This window comes from Daphnia magna, linkage group LG6, assembly GCF_020631705.1.
Source record: "Daphnia magna isolate NIES linkage group LG6, ASM2063170v1.1, whole genome shotgun sequence".
In the NCBI taxonomy this organism is placed as follows: Eukaryota; Metazoa; Arthropoda; class Branchiopoda; order Diplostraca; family Daphniidae; genus Daphnia; species Daphnia magna.
Genome location: NC_059187.1, coordinates 2,028,808 through 2,050,905, shown reverse-complemented (window position 1 = coordinate 2,050,905; position 22,098 = coordinate 2,028,808). Strand labels below are relative to the sequence as shown.

Here is a 22,098-nt window from a genome sequence, read left to right as displayed (position 1 = left end):
TCTCCACATAATGAAACATTTTGCAACTTTTAAAAGGCAAAATAACCATTTCAAAAGTTGCTGTCAACCAAGGCAGGGGGAGACACTGCCTCAATTGACTCACCGGGGAGATTACCCAGTGCTTGGCTAAGAGAAGCCGGAAGAAGAGCTGAAGATTTGGAACATTTTTACAGGAGCGATTAACCTTTAGTTCGGATTTGTGGGTAGCGACATAGCCCTCCATTAGCATTTCATCGAACTATGAGGACCCCCACGTCCCCTTTCCGGCCAGAGCCCTCCAAACCTCGATATATGTTGTTTTTATATATACCGTACAGTAGGGGCATGACCCCCTACGGGCTTATTATGAGTCAAGGGGAAACGGGGCTTCAGAAAAGAAGGGAGCCCAGATATGCATTTCAATTTGTCTTTAGTAAAATACCGTAACATGAGACAACGTTAATAAATCATGGATATTTCCAATCGCACTTCCAATTACCATCCATGTTTGGCACCCAGCGCCAGTCAAAATCCTATTCTAATTCCAAATGATTTGTAGTCAACATAGAAGAAAAAACACAAGTTAGTAATAAATTTTTGCTGATACATCTACTTAATGCAGTGCAGTCCTTTTAGAATTTTTCTTTCGATTTAGTACCAGGACATTGTGGGATCCTGTCTACTTTGGTACGTGGTGCGTGGAGAGCTGCCGGAAGGGAATAGACAATTTTGACGTTAGCAGATGTTAGCGCCCTCCGCCTGCCAGGGATAACGAAATCTATTTTTTCCGCCTGGAACTATAAAGAAAATAGATGTTACATTTACATCAGTACAATTCTTGCTTTTCAGTGCTTGAACTTTACTAACCTCTAACAGTTGATTCCAATTTTCAATGTAAAAACCTAGCATATCAACTACTAGTTGCAAGACGAGGCAATTAACATTTGTGGCTAAAACTTTCGTTGCACGTAGGGTCAGCCTGTACTATTTCTTCATCGACATAATTGTAGTAGACAGGAGCAGACACAATTACAAAACGGGATAATCAAATCAATTGGAAAGGAGAAGATTTAGGGGGCGACGGATGATACATTCTGCTTTTCTAGACACACATAAATATACAATTTAACATACAATTATTTATACATAAAATTTGACTAAAAAAACCCGTCGGTCAACTCTAAATGTGTTTTCTTTCTTTGTTTCTTTCCCACTTTCCAATGGAAAAAGTAAGAAAAAGAGAAAAATTCTCCTTTTCGCCTCTGATTACTCACATGCGCAAATAAAGTCTTTTCAGGGGTAATCAACTCATAACCAACACATTCTTTCCTTAATTTTTAATCATTATTTTCTTTCATCTTCTCGTCTTTTTGCAAACATTTTCAGCAATCCGCGAAGTGAACGGCAGAACTCCGTTGCTGTTCCAAACCAGACCGCTACCCACAAATATGTGCTCACCGTTCTTCAAGTTGAGGGCAGTCAGGCCCGTCTCTTGTTCATACGAGTACATGTTCGAGCGCGGCTCCTGGCTGTTCGCTGGCTGTATCGATCAGCGTAATATCACGGCACCCCTTCAAACTCCATGGGGATGGGTGACGTATATGAATGTTAGGATGCAGTGTGAAATTGGTTTAAACTTGGATGCCAATGTCCTCCATTGCGGCGCATTGAATGCGCAGCTGATGGTGGTAGGAAGATCGTGAGGCTGGCTTTGGCTGCTTAATTGGTGGTGAAGATGGCCGTATTGTGATGATGATGATGCTGTTGCTGAAGGGAAATCAATGGCTGACTGTCACTATTGGAACAAAACGATTCGCGATTGACGTCACTGCTGTTCTGACAACGAATATCGTCGCTTAAATCCGACACGTAGTGCAAGACCGTCGGGCCTCGTTACAATGATTTTGTTGGTTGTTGCTGCACGGGCAGAATCGCCACCGCCACGAGATCCCATTGAAAATGTACCTACTTGTTATCAACCGATGATGAATAATATAATGAAATTGCATAATATCAGCACAATATCGAGAAAATAAAGCTTATAGTCGAATCTGCTGAAAAACCTAAGCTACCCAAAATCTGCTCAATTCGCCCAGCCACCAAAAGATAACAAGTTAATAGATTTTTGATAGGGTGGTAGGATTTTATGTCGGCAAATCCTGTCCACGAGTTTCCAAAAAAGGTTTTCTACTTCATCTTTCCGATTCAGCGAATTCCAAACGGCAGCTGTGGACTCCGATGTGAACCTTTTTCAAATACTGGATAGTATTGTGCAATTTTATTTGAAAGTAAAACAATTGAAACTTACATTTTCATTATTTCCTTTGGCGGTAGTAACATATTCAACCCTCATAGCCCTGGAATTGAACGATAAATCCGCTTGATAACAAGCGAACATGTCCAGGAAATAACATCGAAGATTATGTTCAGATCGAGGATTTCATTTAACCTGGAGGTTCAATTCTGAACAATAAACACTTTAAACAAAAAAAGTATCTTAAATGAGGACATACAATTTACCTTGAAGGTTGGCAGGAGTCTTCAACCGTTCCTCAGTGATACATAGCCATGGACTTTATTAGTTCCTACATCTGATCTGGTAGAAGAAATCTACAGTCACCTTACAAATTCACTGCAAAAAGTTAATCTCGATAATCGTCCATACCAACACAAATAAATCCCATCAAAACGAGAGGGGCTGACACTTGGTCACTGTATGCAAAGCATGTCGGTGACTTGAAGTTTTGATGGTTTCAGTTTCAACACAACCGATAGTCCTGTTCTAAAAGAACAATTTTTACGTAGTTGATTAAAGGCATTTGAGCAAATCCTCAGAAGCTCTGGTGGCTGCGAATTCCGCAAGTATCAATGACAATCTTGAGGTTGAGTTACATATGCAATCCGGATGATCAGGGCGCATCATACTAATCTGATGAACGATTACAGAGGCCATGGGACAATCCAGTTGTTTCCTGTAATGATGAAACTTGAAGGCAGAAGAAGAAAACCAAAATTATGTGGAACCCCAATAGTAATGTTTTTTTACATAATATAGTACGTGAATTTGGCTAAGTCATCGATATAAACGTGATGTTGGACGCTAGTGAGAGGACAAGACCATTTCGAACAAGAGACCAACTCTTAATCATTAAACATGTTGTGTTGAGTGGAATCAAATCCTCCTTTGATGAAGGAACTGAAAGACAAAACATAAGATTATTGATGATACACTGTTAAATAAATTTTGTTTTGGTAGAAAGTTCAATGCATTTTTTTTTTTTTGTAATAAAAAAAAAAAAACTTTGTCGCTGCTCACAGCCCTTACTGAAGCAGTGAAATTCCACTTTCTCAATTTGTGGTTATGAGCCTTGTAGCGCAACGGATCATAATCCTGTTTATTTTTCTCGGGTTGGTTAATCGTGTAGCGAAGTGAAATATTTTCTCCGTCTGCGGCGCATTTCCCGCGATAACATAGCAATCGAAAAACGCAAAAAAAAAAAGTAAGTTCACAATCTTCATCTAAAAAAAAAAAAAAATAATAATAACAAAAAACATTATTGAAAGTCGACGCAACATAAGAGCTAGTGGCCACACACCACAAGCCCAGAAAAGAAGACTCTCACGAACGTTCCAGTATCAGAAAGCAATTGATACATGCGGAAGGGGAAATATTGACACTACATTTGATGCTATAAGATGGCGCCTTTCTTTCAAGTGGGGTATAAGTCCGCTTCAACGGGCACATCTTCTCATCAGTCAGTTCTCGACTTTAACGTCAACAAAGTGTCTCCAAACCAGCACCCCAACGCGGATACACACCCCCGACACTTGTTGTCACGATGAAACAGTTCTTTTTCAAGGTAAATTCCATAATGATTGTCCACAACCGTTAGTTAAAAACACTCGAGATTGGAACACTCTTTAATTTTTGACACAGAATTTCACTGTGATTCTGCTGACTGTATTATGCGTAGCAGTCGCTATGCTTGATGGCAGCAAAACACAGCCGAAACGCGGTGCGGCAAAAGACAGCGACTGGGTCCCTATTTTCCATCGGAATCAGACAAAAATTCGTGACGAACGTTACCATCGTGCGCGCTACAGCGAATATCGCACAGTGGGCCGGCAAAGCAAGTACAGACGACAAAATTCAAACTACAACGAATGGAGGCCACACTTTCCCGCTCCGGCTCACAGCTATTTATCTCCAAATAACAAACCGTCGTCGGCCTTTGATTCGTACGCTCCCGTTTACCCGGAAACACCTTATTCTCCGCCGAAAATTCAAAGCTACGAACGTCCAGCGTCCATCTATCCAACTGCTTACTACACCAAATCAACGAGTCCCGTTCATCGCAAACCTTCTTACTCGTCACCGTCTTACTCGTCACCGTCTTACTCGTCACCGTCTTACTCGTCACCGTCTTACTTTCCTCCGGCTCCTTTCGATGTGCCCAAATTTCCATCACCTGAGCCTGAATACCCGTCGATTTACTACAACGATTTTAAACGAGTACATGAAAGTTATGATCGTCCAAGAGAACGATACGTCAACAAGCCAAACGAATTTCCCGATTTCGATGAGTTTCTAAGACAGAGCATCGCTTTTCAACACTTTAGACCTTGAGATTAAAGAGAAATTTTTTAATTTGTAATACTATACTTTGTTGATTTTGACGTTTTCTTGTTGACCATTTTAAGCTTTGAATTCATTTGATTTCACCAATTAAGGAGATCATTGTCGTCGAGCGCATGGCAGGCCTATTCCAACACGAAGACAATTGTACATTATGAAACTTAAAATAAAAACCCAATTCTCATTTACCATTTGTTTTTCTCCAGTAGAAATTTTGAATTCCTTTGATTCCACAAGTAGAATGAAAAATATTCTAAAGAAGAAAAAAGAAAAAAACAATAAAAAAATATCATTGAGGTTTACCCATACTGGTGTTCTGCGTAGAACTTATGGAGTTTGATCTAAAAAAAAAAAACAAGGCTTTCTCTTTAACAATGGCCGAAATTAATTTGAAACTACTAAAACTGTTAGTAAATTGGGCAGAAAAGTTTCTCTATTCTAATTTCAACGCAATCGAATGTGCCAAATTAAAAGAAAATAAACTGATGGCGTACCTATTATTTTAGTGGTGAACATCAAATCAGCCACTGTAACGAGTTGGATATCGCCCATCGAGGCACCTGAGTCATTATCCCGTTTTCTCCATACCTTTTTCGGACATCATTAAATTACCGCCTTTCTTTGTGATTCGATAACAAAAAATGTTGATTTCCTTCCACGAAACCCAATGGACAACTTGATAAGAACCCTCGTTCAAAACAAAAACACTTTTTTTTTTTTTGCATCTTAAATCAGATTGTGCAGTTTTTACGTGACAACGTGGGTAACCCAAACAGGTTTCGACGAAACAATTAAATCGACAAAAGGGAAACGTTGACATCAATGTGACAGCTAGACAGAATTAACTGACAATAACCAAAAAAATAATTGGCCCAACTATTTGATTAAATTAGTCGAATTTTTTTTTGTGGCTAAAAGAGACAACGTTAAAAGTGAACGATAAAAAAGTGACGATTAGAAACGAAAGAACTTGAGATCCCCCCCCCCTACTTCTAACAACGGCCAAGAGCTACTGACGTACAAGAAACTTTCTAAAATTTTCAGAAAATTGGTTAAGAAGGAAAGAATCCAACTGAAAAGCATCCAACGTAAACCGATTATATATTCTAATGTAAAGACGGATAAGTATAAACTTCTAGAGTCTTTCTTTAGGTGAGGCTGCGGTGAGGGGGAAATTGATCTGTCATACGCAGCTGCCTAAGTGCACTACATGGAAGAAATAGCACCCCTGACAGTTGATTGATTTTTCGCGCGTTTAATGGCTAACATTTTGGTGACAACAACAACAAAGTTGGTAAAATACTACCTTAATTCTTCTGGGATTGAATAGATGAGATATGATGTGATGGCCAAAAACATCTGGGAAGATGGCGAACTTGTAAAGAAATCACCTGTAGCAAAAAAAAGTAATAAAAAGAAATTAGATTAAATGATAAGATTTGACTTGCGGTAACTGCTGTTGGTAAATTAACATTTGACATTTAACAAACGGATAATTACATTGATTTCAAAAATTATTTATCTCCCACACCTCATAATAAAAAAAACAAGGCTCCATCGAAGAGTGAGCTTCAACAAATGGTTTTCTAAAATATTTTAAATACAAACACCCTAGGCAAAATTGCTAACTTTGCACTATCTTTTAATCCATTGATAACCGTCTCTTCTATCTTTTATTTTTTTTTTTTACAATAACAACACGGGACGGTGTTTTGTTTTTTTCATCACCAGCTGATAGACGATTATTTACTTACTCACAAAACACGTCCGCTCCACAATTTTTAGGAGTTCTAAACACATTCGTAGTTAGAACTGACACGCACGGCAAAATGAAGAGCAGTTCCTTCAAGTTAACTCTGCTGGCCACCACGATTGCCGCCTGTTGGGCCAGCCATCTTGTGCCGAATGAAACGAAAGGTAATACAAGAATTTGTAAAATTTGTTTATAAAACTTACAATAAAATGAGCTTCACTCAGCCAAGAATCCATAGTCCAAGGGCATGAATACATCCCATTGTTGATTGTTATTGTTAGAATATTGTCCAGAGTTTCTACAAGGCAACATGAGCATGCCTTGCTGGAACTTGGGAAGCAAGTGTTATTGTTTTTCCATCGTCTATTTTGTAAGTAATACGTGTATAAATTTATAACTAACTTGACTTGAGGTTTTTTTTTTATTATTGTTATATTACCAAATACTGAAGCGTCCCGATTGGAGTAGGGCGGATGCGTTTTGCAGAGGTGGAAACATGACTCTATTGAGCGTCGATTCCGAGGAGGAGGATCAATTGATTTTCAAGCACATTCGCCAAGATCACCCAGGTAAATCTACCTGCCTCGTAACAATGATTGAACTTTAAATAATAATTAGTATTTTTTTTAAACTGTCTTCACTGAAAATCGAAAGAATTGGACGACGGTAGCTACTGGACTTCAGGCAGATTTTCTGGAAGCATTTTAAACGGACAATGGGAATGGGCTTCTACCGAACCGTTTCAGCCATTCAATTACACCAATTGGTATGTGGGAGAACCTGGCTTCAACAAACCCGGCTATTGCGTCTATTTTTATTTCGGCTACTACTACGAATACGGCTATTGGTGGGATTATCCTTGCGATCACTCTTACGGGTTTATTTGCGAATCAAATTAATTGAATTAAAAAGCCCAAACTAGTGTGTCTATTAAACAGCTTCCAGCAGATCAATGACGTGGAGTATCTATACAGAACAATCCAAACGACAAGCGAATAATTTCTTGTAGGGGTTTGCTAAAGCATCGAGTTGCACGGAAAGACAAACGATGGCGCAAGCTTCGAGAGTCCAAGTGGAAACCGAAAAAGAAAAATGAAAAAATAAAATTCAAGTGGGGAATGTAACTAAAAAAAAAAAAAAAAAGGACGTGGAGGTCCACCATCGAGTGGCCGAATCCATTCGACGGGAAGTGTCATGGATGATGAACGTGACAGAATTTCAATCCGCACTGAATTGACACTACTTCAACTCTATTGAAACAAAAAGGAAAAGCCTTGCATATTTTTACGTAAAAAAACAATACAAAAAACGTTTAAGCTGATTGTACCCCCAGTTTGATTACGCAAAGTCGACGAGGATGTCATAATTTTCTTTAAGTTTAAGCAAAAGAATAATTTTGATGAACTAGGTTTTTGAATCTCACAAAATGGACAGATGCTTGACGGTAGAATAATGAATGTCTCTCTTGTCGCTGAAAAGAACGCACTCGACAATTGAAATTCTATGTCAAACTCATGTGACCGGATTCCTACGCGACCGGGACCAATGACGATAAAAAGAGGTGATAACATTGTAAATAATTACGCACCTCGAACGGAGTTTTAGTGTTGCGTGTTCAGACGAGATTTCGGCAACGATAGTCAGAGTTTCCATTGTCACGACAGCGGCGTATCAATCGATTTCATCCAACGGCAAGCACAACAGAAGCATTTATTGCCATAGGCTAAACTGCCCCAACCAGTAAATCGACTGAAAAATTAAACAAAGAGAAAGGAATCAAAAGGGTTAGTTTGTAACATGTAACTGTTGCGTTCCAGCGTTTCTTATCCATCAATATCAAATCAATTACGAAATTCCTTTTCGTCAGTTAACGTGTAGCAACTGTGTGAAAACAAAATACAGCAAGCAAATCGGATTGACGCCAGTGAGATTAGATCGAATTTCATCTTATGAATAACTAACCGAGCGGCCGTCGATGCATCCCATTTCGTTGTTGAATAGTAGTTCGGACGTATGCTGATGAGCAACACACAACCGAACAAGTTTCTTTTATGTTTTCACACCTTAACCAGACAAGACAAAAGGAAAACATGGTAAGTGGTAATATGAGGGCCTGAAACAGTTTTAAATACCATGGTTTGTTGTAAGATCGTTGATATGAGTGAGAAACCCAATTTGCCTGCACCAGTCTAATGACCGATGAAGAATTAGGGCTAGTTTGGATTCCATAAAAATAATCAAATATTTGTCAATATCTGATGTAGTTGAACTAGTTTTTCTTAAACTGATGGGAGACTTCTAAAATATATATCAAGTACCTTAAATTGCTGAGATGACCAATTTGTGTTACATTACTTGTAATGAAAGTGTATGACTAAATCATCAGGGATGACTGCTTCAGGATTTGAATCAACAGGTGTAGACATGCTGACCTGGAAAAAACAAAAAAATACAACTGTAGTTTCTTATGTCTTTTAAGATTTTTGTGTTTTAATGAAGTCTTTTTAGGAGAAACAACACATATTGCTTTTCAAGTTATCAGTTTCCATTGTAATGAACATTTCTAAGGGGTAAAATAATATCAAAACATTGGTAAGACTTTGCATATCTACTTTTTACATGACACACGTGTTCACAAAACGAATTACAGCACATTCTCCTGACAAAAAAATTTTCCGTGTCTTGTAAAATAACTATAACCATACCCAACACGTGTTTGGAAAAACTAATCATAAACTTTTTTAGAAATAAAAGCCAGTGGTCTACTTCAGTCCTTCATGATTTAGACATTTTCGTACATCCACATCAGACTCATTTTGAATAAGAAATTCAAGAATCTCGTTCTTTTTTCACCCTTCACTTTCCCTAAAATCATCATAGCCATCTAACGTCAATAAAATGAATCCTTTCTGCACGCCATCTGGCCATTAACGGAAAACTTTCTCAAAATGCGTAGGAGCGTGAATTTATTAATAAAAAATATTTAAAGAAATAAATATTATTTACTACCAACTACTCTTTATTATTAACAACAGCCCGGCCTTGTCGTAAAATTGCTAGATAATCAGCAAACTCTCGTAAAAAAAAGGGGGGAAACGGCAAATAGTCAATATTTGTGACCTTAGCCACAAAAAGTTATTATGCACAGGGCCTCATCGCCATCATTCTCTTCGAGTGGGAAGGGAGGATTTAACCAAATCCGGTACATAATACGCATCTCATCCATGAATATTTCCCGCGGGATTTAAAAAACCCTCTCTCGCAATTTGGCTGTGCGCAAATCACAGACATCGATCAGGATCGAGTCTTTGATGCATCCCGTTTGTCACTTAAATATTTAAAAAAAAAATCCAAACTTTTACAACGTCTACAAAATAACAAATATTATTTTATGAGAATCGAATGGGTGGGAGAATAATGAAAAAAAAATTACAAGCAGCTGCCAGTAATTTATTTTCTATTTAAAAGTTTTTTCTTTTTTTTCTTTTAGCGCGGGAAAAGAAATTAATTTAAATTTTCCGGTTGATGTTCAGTTTTTTTTTTTTTTTTCCATTACCTTTTTTAATCGATAAATTCTTAATTGGATCAAAGGTTATTATTGGAGCCGTAAACAAAAAATTTGAAAAGCACCATACGGCGCGCGATTGAGGACGGGGGCGTTATAAAAAAGGATATCCGCCGCGAGTAAAGCAACGAACGAATCCGCAAAAAGGATTTTTTAATACCAAGGCTTCTCTTCCTTTCTGATTTTTTCCTTTTTTCCCTTTTGCTATTTTTTTTTTTTTTTTTTTTGGACATGGAATATTAAAAAAAAAAAAATCTTGTTTTTGTTGTGATAGTATCATTGAAAATGCGTGTGGGAGAAGATAAACAAAACGCTCGAGAGCCAAAAAAGGGAAAGGGGGGAATGCAAATCAAAAAAGAAAAACGAAAGAAAGAGAAATATTTAAAAATAAAATAACAAGAAAGACGCCACGTAATATTGACTCACGTTGTTGAACTACTACACACGAGATTGCACGACGACGAATGTGCCTTGAGGGGAATAAATTAAATTGAAAAAAAAGGGGGACTATTCCATAGTGCACGGACGGCCAAGGTAAGAAAAACAGAAACAAAATAAAAGAAAAAACTTTTCCTTTAGATTTAAAATTTAAAAAAAAGAAAGAAAAAGTTCGTATTTCTTGAAAATGCGGCCAGTAGCGACCCCCCACCGCAAGAAGATCTGGAGACTGTGGAACATCTTACGTTACCTATATCTCTATACGCTATAAACGTTGTATATTTTTAAATAGAAAATTAGGTTCCATGTCGAAAAAAAAAGCAAATAATAAAAAAAAGGAAAAAGTAAACAAAAGTCGGATATCTTTTCCCTCTTCCATCCTATTTCGTGATGATATAGTTGATGCTACATGCCTTGGTGGGGGATTTTCAAGGAAGAATCTCTACCGACATCGTATGTATCCAAGTCATTGGAATACTGATTTATATCAATGGCCTAGAGCGCTCTATAAACAAGACCTCTCTTATACAGTTTTGTCTATCGACGATGTGCTTCACCACCAGACATTTCTTTTTTTTTCCCTTTCAAAATGATATAACAAAACAAACAATTCCTACCTCATTGTGTTCTGTTCGAGATCCATTTTTTCTTTTTCTTTCTGGAAAATGTCATGGAACACATTCCTCCACCGCCTTTTGGAATATCTCCGTGATGTCCTATACGGAGAAGAAAAGATTTTATTCGTTGGGCTAGACAGTCAGCGTATAACCGGTTCAAAAACACGGAAATGGGTTTTTATTATTATTTCTCCAAGATGTTTCCAAAATGGAAATGTTAGTTTTAAATACGTAAAAAAAAAAGGGGGACCTTTTTTTTTTATTACCGGCCATATAAGAATCCCGCGGTAGCTCCTCTGCGTGTACAACATGAACGAAATCAGCGCCACCGCTGTCAGGAATTTGAAAAATCCAACTGAAGGACAAGTTCCAAACATAAAAGGTTATCCTGAAATAAGATTTTTTTAAAAAAGACAAGTGCGAGAAATGTGTACGTAATAATTTTTTTTTTTTTAAGTGGGGTAAATTATCGATCGTGTGGCATCAGCAAAACACGCCAGCCATTCTTATTGTTAGAGAGCTCCACCACCCAGAAGGCGCTCACACATTGTAGCGGAGTTGTAATTACCCCCCCTCTTCTTTTTATTCATCGCATGATTAATGAGTCCATCTATCTGGGTGGATGTAAACAATGTGCTCAACTCGATGACGTACATCAAATTGAACAAAAAATTCGGATAACTTGCAACATCCCGCAACGGATATCCAGGAAAACAAAAAATAGCAATTCGTCCTTTCTTCCTCAAACCACCTGAAAATAAAAAGAAAATCAACAGGGGGTTTTAAGGTCGATCCTCACACACAACAAGCTTTTATTTTTCTTGAATGTAAAATGTCCTTATCGGGGGGAGGGAGAACCGAGAGAGAAAGTACACCTTTGTGTACCTACCCAAAAAAAGAAAGAAAAAAAGAACTGTGGGTGATTTCATCTGTCGCGACGGAGGCGCACACACGGCGGGGAGGAATTGAGTTACCGCTTACATTTTGATGGCCTCATCTATAATACGAATACTACAAGACCGTTGTGAAAAGCCTACAGACGTCATTACAAACATTTCTTCCCTGTCTAGGAATAACATTTCTTGAACTTTGCAAGTGTAGTTGTACAAATGATGATCGTATACACACGAGTGTGTGAAAGGGGCTTGGCCTTTTGCCCGAGCATTTCGTGAAATATGCAAATGAGACGAGATACAGCTATACAGGGCCAAAAAAAAAAAAAAAAGGCCTTCCATCGAGCGCATAACTATTAGCTACTCTATAGGCGAGGCAATTTTAAACAGACACCTACCATCTACACACGGAACGAATGGCGCAAAATTAAATTCAAACAAGAAAAATATTCTCGTCAGTCAGGACGTGTAGAATTTACCTATTTAGAAATGCATCAATGTCCGAGAGTTTGGCGCAAAAGAAAGGCCTAGATTTCTTTAGCCGTATTTCGGAAGAGAAAAGAAAAAACTTCCTTTTTTGGGGCATCCGCATACGAAACTGCTGTGACGGAATGATGAACGAGCCCGAAGCGCGGAATTGTTGAGTCTACGGTTTAATCGGAATCCGTTTGTTCGAAAACACACAATGGAAACTTCTATCCCAACAGCCTACAAGAAAAATAATTTGTCTATAATTCAAGGAAAACTAAAGCAAAAATTATTTACATGTTGCCATGACAACAAGCCAAACGATTGCGGTCATTTTCCTGGAAACTCGTAGCGAACGTGAGGAAATGTTTTTTTTTTCTCAAATCCTTGCATACGAATGACCCTGTTCAAGAAAAAAAGGGGATTGTCTTCTTCTTAAATAAAAAAATAAAAGACCTTTTAAACTTCATCATTTTGTGTCATGTCCATTGTCGTCGGATAGCTGCACGCTCTGTCGCTCTGCGGATCGATCGATAATACATTTGGCTCGTATTATTCTTTGTATGTGCTCATAAAGGACGGCGGCGGGGGGAGGCTTTTTGACTTTGGCGTCCGCGTGCGGCCTCAGCAGCTGCCCTGTCAACGTCACACGAAACTGATGAATGACTCTTGCAAACATATCGGGGTCCTTGTCATCATCCGGCCGCTGCTCTTCATCTCCTAATAAGACGATTTAAACCGGTTAGAAAAAAAAAAAAATAAATTCCTTCATTTCTTTTTATCGTAAATACCCTGTTTAATCCGTCGATCCAGTTATGGAGTCATATTCCAAAGTTTCAAACGAAATTCTATGGCCTGTAAAGAAATGCATAAAAATTAGCCAATTATGGATATGTGAGAGAGAAGAATACGTTAACATAGGCTCATGCATTTATTTATATACGTTGTAATATAGCGATGTAGGGGAAGAATAATATAGGACCTATACCCGGCATATGTGCCGGGAATGAGCGATTCTCTGTCTGTCTCTAATGGCGGATTTATGATGATGATAATGTCCATTTCTTTTTTTTTTTTTTCAAAATAAATTTCTTCCTCTTGTTGTGCCATATGTAATGAGTTGAATAGGGGAAGAAAAAAAAAATGGGTGCCGCTCACTTTTACGTATTCCATACGCAAACTCTCTCTCTCTCTATAAAAAGAGCGCCATCGGCGGTCAACGGGAACGAACCGGACGGATCACAACCTACGAATGAGAAAAAATAAAAGATACTATGTAGAGGTGTATCAACCATTGTTACATGTATACATTGTACATAATATTCGTGATACGAAGCTGGCCTCGGGATTGATTGGTGTGTTGTTCCGCGGGCGGATCACGCGTTCACGGGATGCGCGTCTCAAACGGGCGAATGGATTACCAACTATAGAAAAAGAGAAAAAAAAACCCGCATCCAAGTTGAGGGTATTACACATGTGGCACGATTGTTATTTTTCCACACGTTCATTCGTTTGTCTTTTTCTTAGAGATAATTATTAACAAGAAAAAAATAAATAAATAAAGGATTGCAAACTTTTTCTGTTGGAAATATTAAGAAAAAAAAAGGTTTCCGTTATGTTTTATCTTCCGGAAAAAAAAGGAAAACTTTTCCAGAACTTACGACAACAATAACAGAAAAAAAAATAAAATATTTACAGCAAACTTTCGATCTAACAATTGGATTCAAGTACTCGAACACATTCGACAATCGGATTAAAACAACGCACTCAAATCCCTTAACAATTGAGCTTCATTTTCCCCGACTAGTTGTAAACCTATCGTCTCTGCCCCTTACCCGTTTAAAATTGACGCAACTTTTGGCGGGTTAATTGATGGCAAGAAGCCGTTTTACAACCTTCCATTTCGAGGTTCGCGTGTAAATCATTTCAACTTGGTCGTACGCAGAAAATAAGATCCTTTCAAAACCTTCAACCGAAAAAGGTGCGGACATGAGAAGAAAGGCTTGATTATCGGCCGATATAAGAGGAGCGGCCTATACAAATCTTGTTTCACCCATAAGCGCTAAATTACGGCCATGAAAAAAGGAAAAAAGAAACACAAAATTTTTTTTTTAACACTACAGAAAAAGATGTAACAGCGCCCCCCCTGTGCCTGTCTAGTGTTGAAATCGATATTACCCGCAAAGAAGGTTTTGCTTGCCGAGGAAATGTGTGGAACGGCAGCCGTTAATGTGAAGAGCGAAATAGGATTGAGAGGGTCTTCTCCCCTCTCTGTTTCTTCTTTCTGTGTGATTAGAGACCTATTGAAGACGTCAACATTCCATTAACATTCAAAATGGCCGAGTTAATAAAAGAAAAAAAACAGGGCATTACCAACGTTTCGTTTAAACTATACAGAACAGCAAAACAAAAGGTATTACTCTCCTTTTTCATGGGAAAAATGGAAATCGAACAGACCAACTTTCTATTGTATGAAGAATTGCGCAGAGCAGACGAGTCTATAAATAAAGGGCCTCCATAGATACGCAACAACAACAACAACAACAACAACACGGTTGATTGGCCAAACTTAATAGTGTGTGAATGCGTTCTATCTTTTTCGTTGTTATTTTTAGGTAGATATCATACGATAGGAAAGAATGCTATTAAAAACGGGGGGGTATCTCTAGAGACGATGGGTTTCGGCAACTTCATTCCGGCCTATTCACAAAAACACGGAGGGAAACAGTTTTTTTCTTTCTTTTTCTTAAGACTTACTTTTACTTATGTACGCTGTTGTACACATTCAGGATAAGAATAAAGAACTTGTGAAAGAAAAAAGCTTTTTTTTTTTTTTCAAAGGGGGAGAGTCTGACGCCATCGTGAAGCCCCCGAAGGGCTTCGTTTGGGCTTCTTTTGTACGATCGGCAAGGCGAACCAGAAGAACTGCAGTCAGTTGGCTCACGTCCGTTCACGAGAGCGGACGTGTCTTATTCCTCTTTCCATGTTTTCCTTCTAAAAAGAAGCATCGAGCAGAACGGCAATTTCAAAACAAAACAAAAAAGTGCGGAAAACGTTGCCAATTTGCGACTTTAGTGTTACATTCGCAGAGGAGGAATTTTTAGCATAACGCCAAACAAGGTAAGATGCATAAAAAACAAAAAAACATTCGCCCGTTAATTGCTTAAAACATTTCCCACAATTTAAATGGCAATTATAAGCGGAAAACGAATAAAATCAATAAAAATAAAATTAAAGTTTCGTTTGAAAAAAAAAAAAAGAGGCAGACATAAGAGAGGGTTAGTGACCTGAACACCACACACACACACACGCTAGGGATATATATGAGAGTTGTTGCACGTATGGACTGATTCACGCTCGGCTGATTCCGATAAATATGTGAGAGATGAGGTTCGCGGCTGGGGTCCGTTATTATTACATGTGTAGCCAGTTTCCCTTACTCGTTTTCCTCGGGATGTGATCCCTCTTTTTTCTTCATATATATTCATTTTTTTACTATTATTACATTTCCTCCCCCCGTTTTTTTTACTACGTCTCGGAATGAATATGATTATTCATGAGAGAATTGTGCCATCAAAATAGAACTAAAGCCTAGAGACATAGAAGCAAAAAAAGATCAGATCTTTGACACGCGTGAATAATCAGCTGACTAGTTTCGTGACACTTTCCTGAACATTTCCCCCTTTTTTTCGTTTTTATTCTTTGCTCTTTGAATTGTATAGTTTTCGCGTTCATTTACTCCCCCCCATTTGAATTTTCCGTCTCAGTTCGTTTTTCTTGAGACTTGAAATCGAGTCATGGCCATTGTTCTTGGATGGTCTGGAAGAAAAAAAATGTATTGTGTCCTCGTGTAGGGACTTGAAAAAATAAAAAATAAAAATCGATGGCGAAGGTTTTCCGTTTCAATCAAAGTCACAACAGCAGACGACATAAAAACGGCGGGGTGGTGCGACACAATACGTCCCGTTTTAGACGGACCAAGAATCCATTTAGGACATGTGGCGCCGTTGGGTTCAATCGAACAATCAAAAATGAATTTCAAAAAAAAATAAATAAAATGTTGCAATGAACGGACCGAAATCGGCGGGTCTAACAGCAAAATTTGTTCGTGTGCGGACCCGTGAGACATTTTTCGTGAATTAAAAAAACCAAAAGAGAGACACGGGCAGATGGAGGAGAATATCAAGGACTTTTTTTTCTGTTTTAAAAAGAAAAGGCTTTTTAAATGGCGATGATGGAGCAGGAGAACTTTTTTTCAGCGTGCAGGTGAGCGCGTTTGGAATTTTAAATTGCGGCCGCTTCGCAAGGACTATAACAAACAATCACGTTGAATAGTTGAAATTAATGGAATCGCATTGTTTTCTTGTCCCCCCACGTCGAGAGAAACCATTTTTTTTTCCTACTCTCCATCCGCTAATTATGAATTAAAAAGTTTTTTTTTTCGTTGTTGTCTAACCATTTTTTCGTGAGGGACAAAAAAAAAGAAACGGTTTATAGGAGCGAATTTGCATAAGCTATCCTCGCGACGTCTTTTCTTCAAAAAGGGAAAAACAATAAATCAGTTTAACCTTTTCTTTTTTTTGTTTGAATAAAATAAAAGCAGAAGAAGCTCAAGGAACATCAAACCAGCAGCGCGTACATGTGTGATAGCCAAAAAGAAAAAAAAAGAACATGTTAACGTGCTAATATGGTAGTGTTGGTCAAGCTGTGTGTAGTCTAGTAGAGAGAGAAAATGCCTTGACCCGATTGGAAGGACACGCACAAAAAACGGGAATAAAAAGAGAAAATAAATAAATAAAACACTAACAAATACACGAGTCATGTGAGAAGGCCACCGTTTCAAATAGAAGCCTTTTTGAAAACACACACACAAAAAAAAAGGCCTTTGATTTTGCAAAACGCTGCGCCTAGCGTCTTAACATCTCTTTTTAAACAAAAAAAATTGAATAACCCAACATGCCTGTTGCGAAGGAACAGTCCCCACTTTTCAAAAGAAAAAATGTTTGATAGTTACATGACTCACGTTTTCTCCGTGTGTGTGTAAATGCAGATGTCGATCATTCGTAATCCTCGATTTTTTGTTGTTGTTCCAGCTGGTCATGTGCATCCATCATAGTAGAAGCAGCCAATCCCACATCACAATGTTTTTTTTTTCTGCTTGCCATATCGGTCGTTCCAAAGACGAAAAAGCTAATTCCAAATAAAAATAAAAAACACTTAAATTCCAACTTTTGGCGTCCAGAAAGAAAAGATTTGACACGGTACGTTGTTGCTTCTGCTGTTATGGATCGAGTTACCTTTTTATTCGTCTCGGGTGTTGTTATTATTTCGTAGTTGCGGTACCATCAGCTGTCAGCAAACTGGGGATCACAATGACACAATCGTAGACGTCAAAACGTCCACCATTTCCCGCTCCTAAATTTCAATTAAAAAAAAACAAAAACAAAAAAGGCCTTCGGAGATTTGAAAAACAACAACACGAATGGACGTAATGTGCTCTAGTTTCTTAAGGGATACGAGTTGTTCAATTTCAAGAATCATGCGATTGATTTACAGACGGCTGGCGTGATAATCATACCCGACATAATTTTCACGCTCCACCATTCGACACACACATGAAGGGGAGACATGTTAAATGATATCCTTGACTGGCTCCCGTCTCGTTCGTCCGGCGTCGAAAATCTGCGCCAAAAACAGAGAAATGTTGTTGTTGTTGTACAATCAGCGAAGCGTCGGTCCAGTTCTTCTACGATCCGTGAAATATTTCAAGTCGGCAAATTTATAAAAAAAAAAAGGACATAGTGCACGTAGAAATGGCAGATCGATTCAGATAAGAGTGACGTCATTGGACAATCAGCGGACCCACAACTCTCTCTCCGCTCTTGGGCATCCCTTTGATCGCTACTCAAAGGCAATCTATATAGGGTAGCACATACGTAAAAATCGAATTACAGAGCTGCTGCTGCTGTTGATGCCCTCCAGCAAAAGCAATTTCACCTGAGCGAAATCGATCGACATCTATTAAAGGGCGCGCTTCAACTACGATTGCATGAGTCACACAGCCTCCTTAACGTCCCCAGTCTTTCAAATATCGATCAATACAGTTGGAACCCAAAGTTTGGCATCTGGTAGCGGGTCAGGATGCCAAAAAAAAAAAGACGCTTTTTTTTAGTCTGTGTCAAGTGGATTTGAATAAGAAAAAAAAAAAACAGATGACTCTATACTTTAAAAAAAAAAAAAAACTTCTTCTCGCGCATTTGCATAAGATGGGTCGTACCCGAAAATGTCTAAAGGACCCCATTTTGTAAATATCTGTTTTTCCCCCTTATGGTAGAGACACAGTATTCTTTTATTCCTTTTATATAGACCCCCCCCCCTCCTAAAAAAAAACACACGATAGAAAAAGGAATTCTCTTTGTTTTGCAGCCGATGAATATGTAGTCTAAGCACGAACGCTAAGGCAGAGCGCACGCCGGGGTCATTATAACCGCGGCCCATTGAATTCAGAGCACACGAGACGCAGAAGAAATAAAGTCCTTTTTGGAGTCGCTACTTATTACAATAGTCTTTTGCTATTAGCATTTAAATACTGGCAACGCTGTGAAAAATATTTAAAAACCTGATTATTAACACTAGTGAAATAACGTGTTTAACGGGGTCCTTACGCACGTTGAATAAAAACTAGAATTGTAGTTTAGTTACCTTCTACGTAATAATCCGGCCCAGCATCGATGAGTTCATGAAACGTGAGTCGTCTGATGTTTCCATCAGGACCCGCCCGATCCGATTATCTGTAGAGATGGAATTTAAGAAATTCTTGTCAGCTGATGTCTGCAGGTTTTTTTTTTTTTTTTCACTGCCTCTAAAAGGAAATCCGAGAGGGTTGAAAAGGATATTGGGATGGATGCAATTTGACTTTTTTTTATTCTTATTCCCCTTTATACTTTTGCTGTTTGCGAACGATCGATCAACTCGGGGGCCAGGTCGATAAATGTTCAGGGCTTCCATCCAATTTTCTTATTTATCCGTTCATGGATCGAGGAAGAAGCCATGATTGAAAATAAAAAAATAAACATTTTTTTCTTTTTCTTTCCGGCTTCCGCAGGAATGAGTTGAAGGATAAAATCGCCTGGAGGAAGAAAAAAATAATACCCCCCCCCCAAAAAAAAAAAAAAAATGTTGAGCAGTAAGCTCAAATCGTGGATGGAATCGCATTTGACGCGGAAGAAATCCTCCGGAAGTAGTACTAGCAGTAGTAATAAAAAATCCACATCCGGATACCACGGTTCGGGTAGTAACGGCTCGGGCAGTTACAAAGAATTGTCGCCAGCTGATAGGATCGCTCATCCAGCTTCTGGACTCGTCAATCTTGTTCCAGCTGTCCCACTATGCTCTACAAGCGGCCGCAGCAACGCCGGATTGGTCATCCGGCTTCAGAACGATTTCAGAGAGAACCAGCACTCGGCCGCATCGCCTTGTCATCTCCGCCAACAACATCCGTCATGGACACGCAGTCCAGTCATGTTGGCCTGGAACACTAAAATTCCTCCTCCGTCTATTCCGCTAGCACCGCAAAGACCAATCGAACCGCCCCTTTCGCCGCCATCATCTTCTTCTCATTGTTCCACCATCATTCAGCAGGTCCGTTGTTCACAATTCCGGTTGTTGTTCGGCACTTCATTATCCGCTCCTTTCTAGGAAAAAAACACATTTCCATGCATCATTGATTGTGAGCGTGATTGCATGGAGAAAGAGATTGGATGTTTTGGCCACAACAAGCAAACTGATTACCATCTTTGTTTACGTTTTTCATTTGTTTTTTTAAATGGCAGAACGGGGAACCTTCACCAACTGGAAGTGATTGGACGTCAAAGAGTTTCGCGGATGAAAGCGGAATCGGCGGCAGTAGGACTGACCGCGACGGATCCTTTTCGTCTAGCAAAGCCAACACGACAGGATCTTCCATTGGAACGGCGGATTTTCATCACGAGTCAGCCGGAAGGCGGATAAATGCGCCTTCGCTATCGTCGCCAGAATCGGCCTACTCGACCGGATGCTCGGCCGATGGAGTTTCGCCCAGTCAAGACGGGACGTACGACTCCAATTTTCATCCGCACCAACCGCTGGCGGCTTTAATCCTCGATCCAATATGGAGAAGATCGACGCTGGAAGCGGACGCGTCCGGATCGAATTCTTCGACCCAGTCGCCGAGAACCAGGCCGGCCATTCGCACTAACCCGTGGCTTCCGGTGAGGACTAGTTTGACATCTGCCGGATCAACAACATCTGACCGAGCGTCTTGGCTGACGGACTCGACGCCGGAAGCTCCGTTATCCGAGATGTGTCCACCAGGCCGTGAAGGAAACGGACATCGTGAGCAGCGGCGAAGACGATCATCAACCGGATGATCCCGTAGCGGCGGCCATGGCCGCCTGTGCGGCAAACGATGAACTCGATCAATTGTGCGATTCCCTTCAGTTGCTAATGGACGGAGACAATTTGCGAGTCATCACCACGACGGGCCAGCCGCATCGGCAAGTAACGACAGTGGCGCCATTCAGTCACCAAGCGGCAAAAACTGCATACAGCCCAGCGCCGGATAGGAGACGTGCAACTGATGTAGACGTCGACGATCAGTACACGCTGCTCATCCGGCAAACGGAAGAGATTCTACTGCAACTAGAAAAGGATGAAATGCTTTTAGCCAGCCGGAAGAACATAAACCAGGAAGAAAACGAGACGTCTGCTGCAGCTCATCTTCCGGCTGGCAAAAACAACTGCAGCAGGCCTTGTTCTGCATCTTCCGGCTCGCATCTCAAACAGCCCCGCCGGCGATTGAGAAAAAGGGCGGCGTCACGAAGACGCTGCTCGAGCCGGAACAGCGCCATTTTGTCCTCATCGTCGTCCTCCAGTTCGGAATCTTCCGATTGCGAATACTTGGATAACAACAACAGACGGATGCTTTCGTCATCCGACTGGAACGCCAGCCGACGTCCAAAAAACATCAACCGGAACAACAGTCTGAGTAAAGGAATCACCCCTCGTTTTGCCCAGCGTCAAAATGTTCGAGTGCTTCCGCAAGCGCCACAGCCATCCGTTCTTCCGGCTCAACCTCCTCGCGACTGCTGGATTCTCGGTAGTCAAAAACCCAGCTGTTCTCCAGACGATTGGACTACAGAACACGACAGGCCTCCATCGCCGGCCCCGATGGACCCTCACTGCCATTGGGCCAGCCATCCCGTCCAGCTGCGAAATTCCGAACGGATGGCTGCAACGAGATCGCCCTCGATATCGAGTTGCAGCAGCAACAGTCGAAGAAATTCACGCGTTCAACTACGTGCGAACTGCGTTGCTGGACATCAAAGTTCATCGGGGCCGACATCTCCGGTAATCCGATTAGATTCTTGGCCGGATGATGACTATCACCACCAAACAAATACAAGCAACGGTGGCGCTGGGCGGCGCTGGCGCCAGTCCATGACGCGAGAACAGCAACGTCTCGAATCTCAGATTGCGTTTCTTCGCCGCCAGTTGAAGGATGTCACCGACGATTATTACGATTACGATAGAGATCGAACGCCCTCCAGCACTTCAGACTCTTCATCTCATTCTCACCGTCTGAAATAAAGAGCCGACATGGGGGAAAAAAAAAAAAGACAACATCAACATGCAGACACACACAAAACATACACACTAGTCCCTTTCTAACTACCCCCCCAAAAAACATTTTTTTTTTTTCTTTTCCAATT

General features: G+C 39.9%; 3 protein-coding genes and 1 long non-coding RNA gene across 9 annotated transcripts; 3 read left to right on the top strand and 1 right to left on the bottom strand.

Moving 5' to 3' along the window:
* Nucleotides 1–392: 392 nt before the first annotated feature.
* On the bottom strand, nt 393–18,427 carry LOC116925469. Of its 5 annotated transcripts, XR_006648252.1 has the most exons (27): nt 17,928–18,427; nt 17,647–17,764; nt 17,373–17,539; nt 13,666–13,773; nt 13,293–13,595; nt 13,141–13,204; nt 12,647–13,069; nt 12,361–12,589; nt 11,255–11,739; nt 10,989–11,087; nt 8,687–8,800; nt 8,501–8,581; nt 8,331–8,431; nt 7,957–8,117; nt 6,808–6,947; nt 6,572–6,731; nt 6,370–6,510; nt 5,922–6,006; nt 5,110–5,267; nt 4,805–4,868; nt 4,643–4,740; nt 3,305–3,426; nt 2,645–3,175; nt 2,500–2,575; nt 2,288–2,442; nt 847–2,225; nt 393–776 (listed from the first exon to the last, which is right to left on the bottom strand). It is a non-coding gene; the product is annotated as an uncharacterized LOC116925469 (long non-coding RNA). The 5 variants fall into 5 exon arrangements; XR_006648253.1 differs by lacking the exons at nt 17,373–17,539; nt 17,647–17,764; nt 17,928–18,427 and adding exons at nt 14,528–14,649; nt 14,723–15,090; XR_006648255.1 differs by lacking the exons at nt 10,989–11,087; nt 11,255–11,739; nt 12,361–12,589; ... (5 more) ...; nt 17,647–17,764; nt 17,928–18,427 and adding an exon at nt 9,135–9,249.
* LOC116925451 (adhesive plaque matrix protein) lies at nt 3,598–4,803 on the top strand. 2 transcript variants are annotated; one of them, XM_045175465.1, is made up of 3 exons: nt 3,598–3,839; nt 3,917–4,342; nt 4,388–4,803. In XM_045175465.1, exons 1-3 carry the CDS (start codon nt 3,819–3,821, stop codon nt 4,604–4,606), a joined length of 666 nt encoding a protein of 221 aa, XP_045031400.1. In that variant the 5' UTR covers nt 3,598–3,818; the 3' UTR covers nt 4,607–4,803. The 2 variants fall into 2 exon arrangements, with proteins under 2 accessions (XP_045031400.1, XP_032788056.2); XM_032932165.2 differs by having other exon boundaries at nt 3,917–4,803.
* Nucleotides 6,397–7,356, top strand: LOC123473890 (lithostathine-1-like). The gene is made up of 4 exons (XM_045175466.1): nt 6,397–6,532; nt 6,650–6,738; nt 6,820–6,937; nt 7,023–7,356. The coding sequence occupies exons 1-4, from the start codon at nt 6,445–6,447 to the stop codon at nt 7,265–7,267; spliced, it is 540 nt and encodes a 179-aa protein (XP_045031401.1). The 5' UTR covers nt 6,397–6,444; the 3' UTR covers nt 7,268–7,356.
* LOC116925416 lies at nt 15,283–22,004 on the top strand. Its single transcript, XM_032932111.2, is given in 4 exon segments — nt 15,283–15,469; nt 19,455–19,990; nt 20,182–20,700; nt 20,702–22,004. Coding segments are annotated over 3 exon segments (2,259 nt in total). The 5' UTR covers nt 15,283–15,469; nt 19,455–19,525; the 3' UTR covers nt 21,977–22,004.
* Nucleotides 22,005–22,098: the final 94 nt, after the last annotated feature.

Coding starts and splice junctions, on each gene's coding strand:
- LOC123473890 (XM_045175466.1), top strand. CDS start 6,445: ATGAAGAGCAGTTCCTTCAAGTTAACTCTGCTGGCCACCACGATTGCC. Junction 6,739..6,819: donor GTTTTTCCATCGTCTATTTT/GTAAGTAATACG, acceptor CAAATACTGAAG/CGTCCCGATTGGAGTAGGGC. Junction 6,938..7,022: donor CATTCGCCAAGATCACCCAG/GTAAATCTACCT, acceptor GAAAATCGAAAG/AATTGGACGACGGTAGCTAC.
- LOC116925451 (XM_032932165.2), top strand. CDS start 3,819: ATGAAACAGTTCTTTTTCAAG. Junction 3,840..3,916: donor TGAAACAGTTCTTTTTCAAG/GTAAATTCCATA, acceptor TTTTTGACACAG/AATTTCACTGTGATTCTGCT.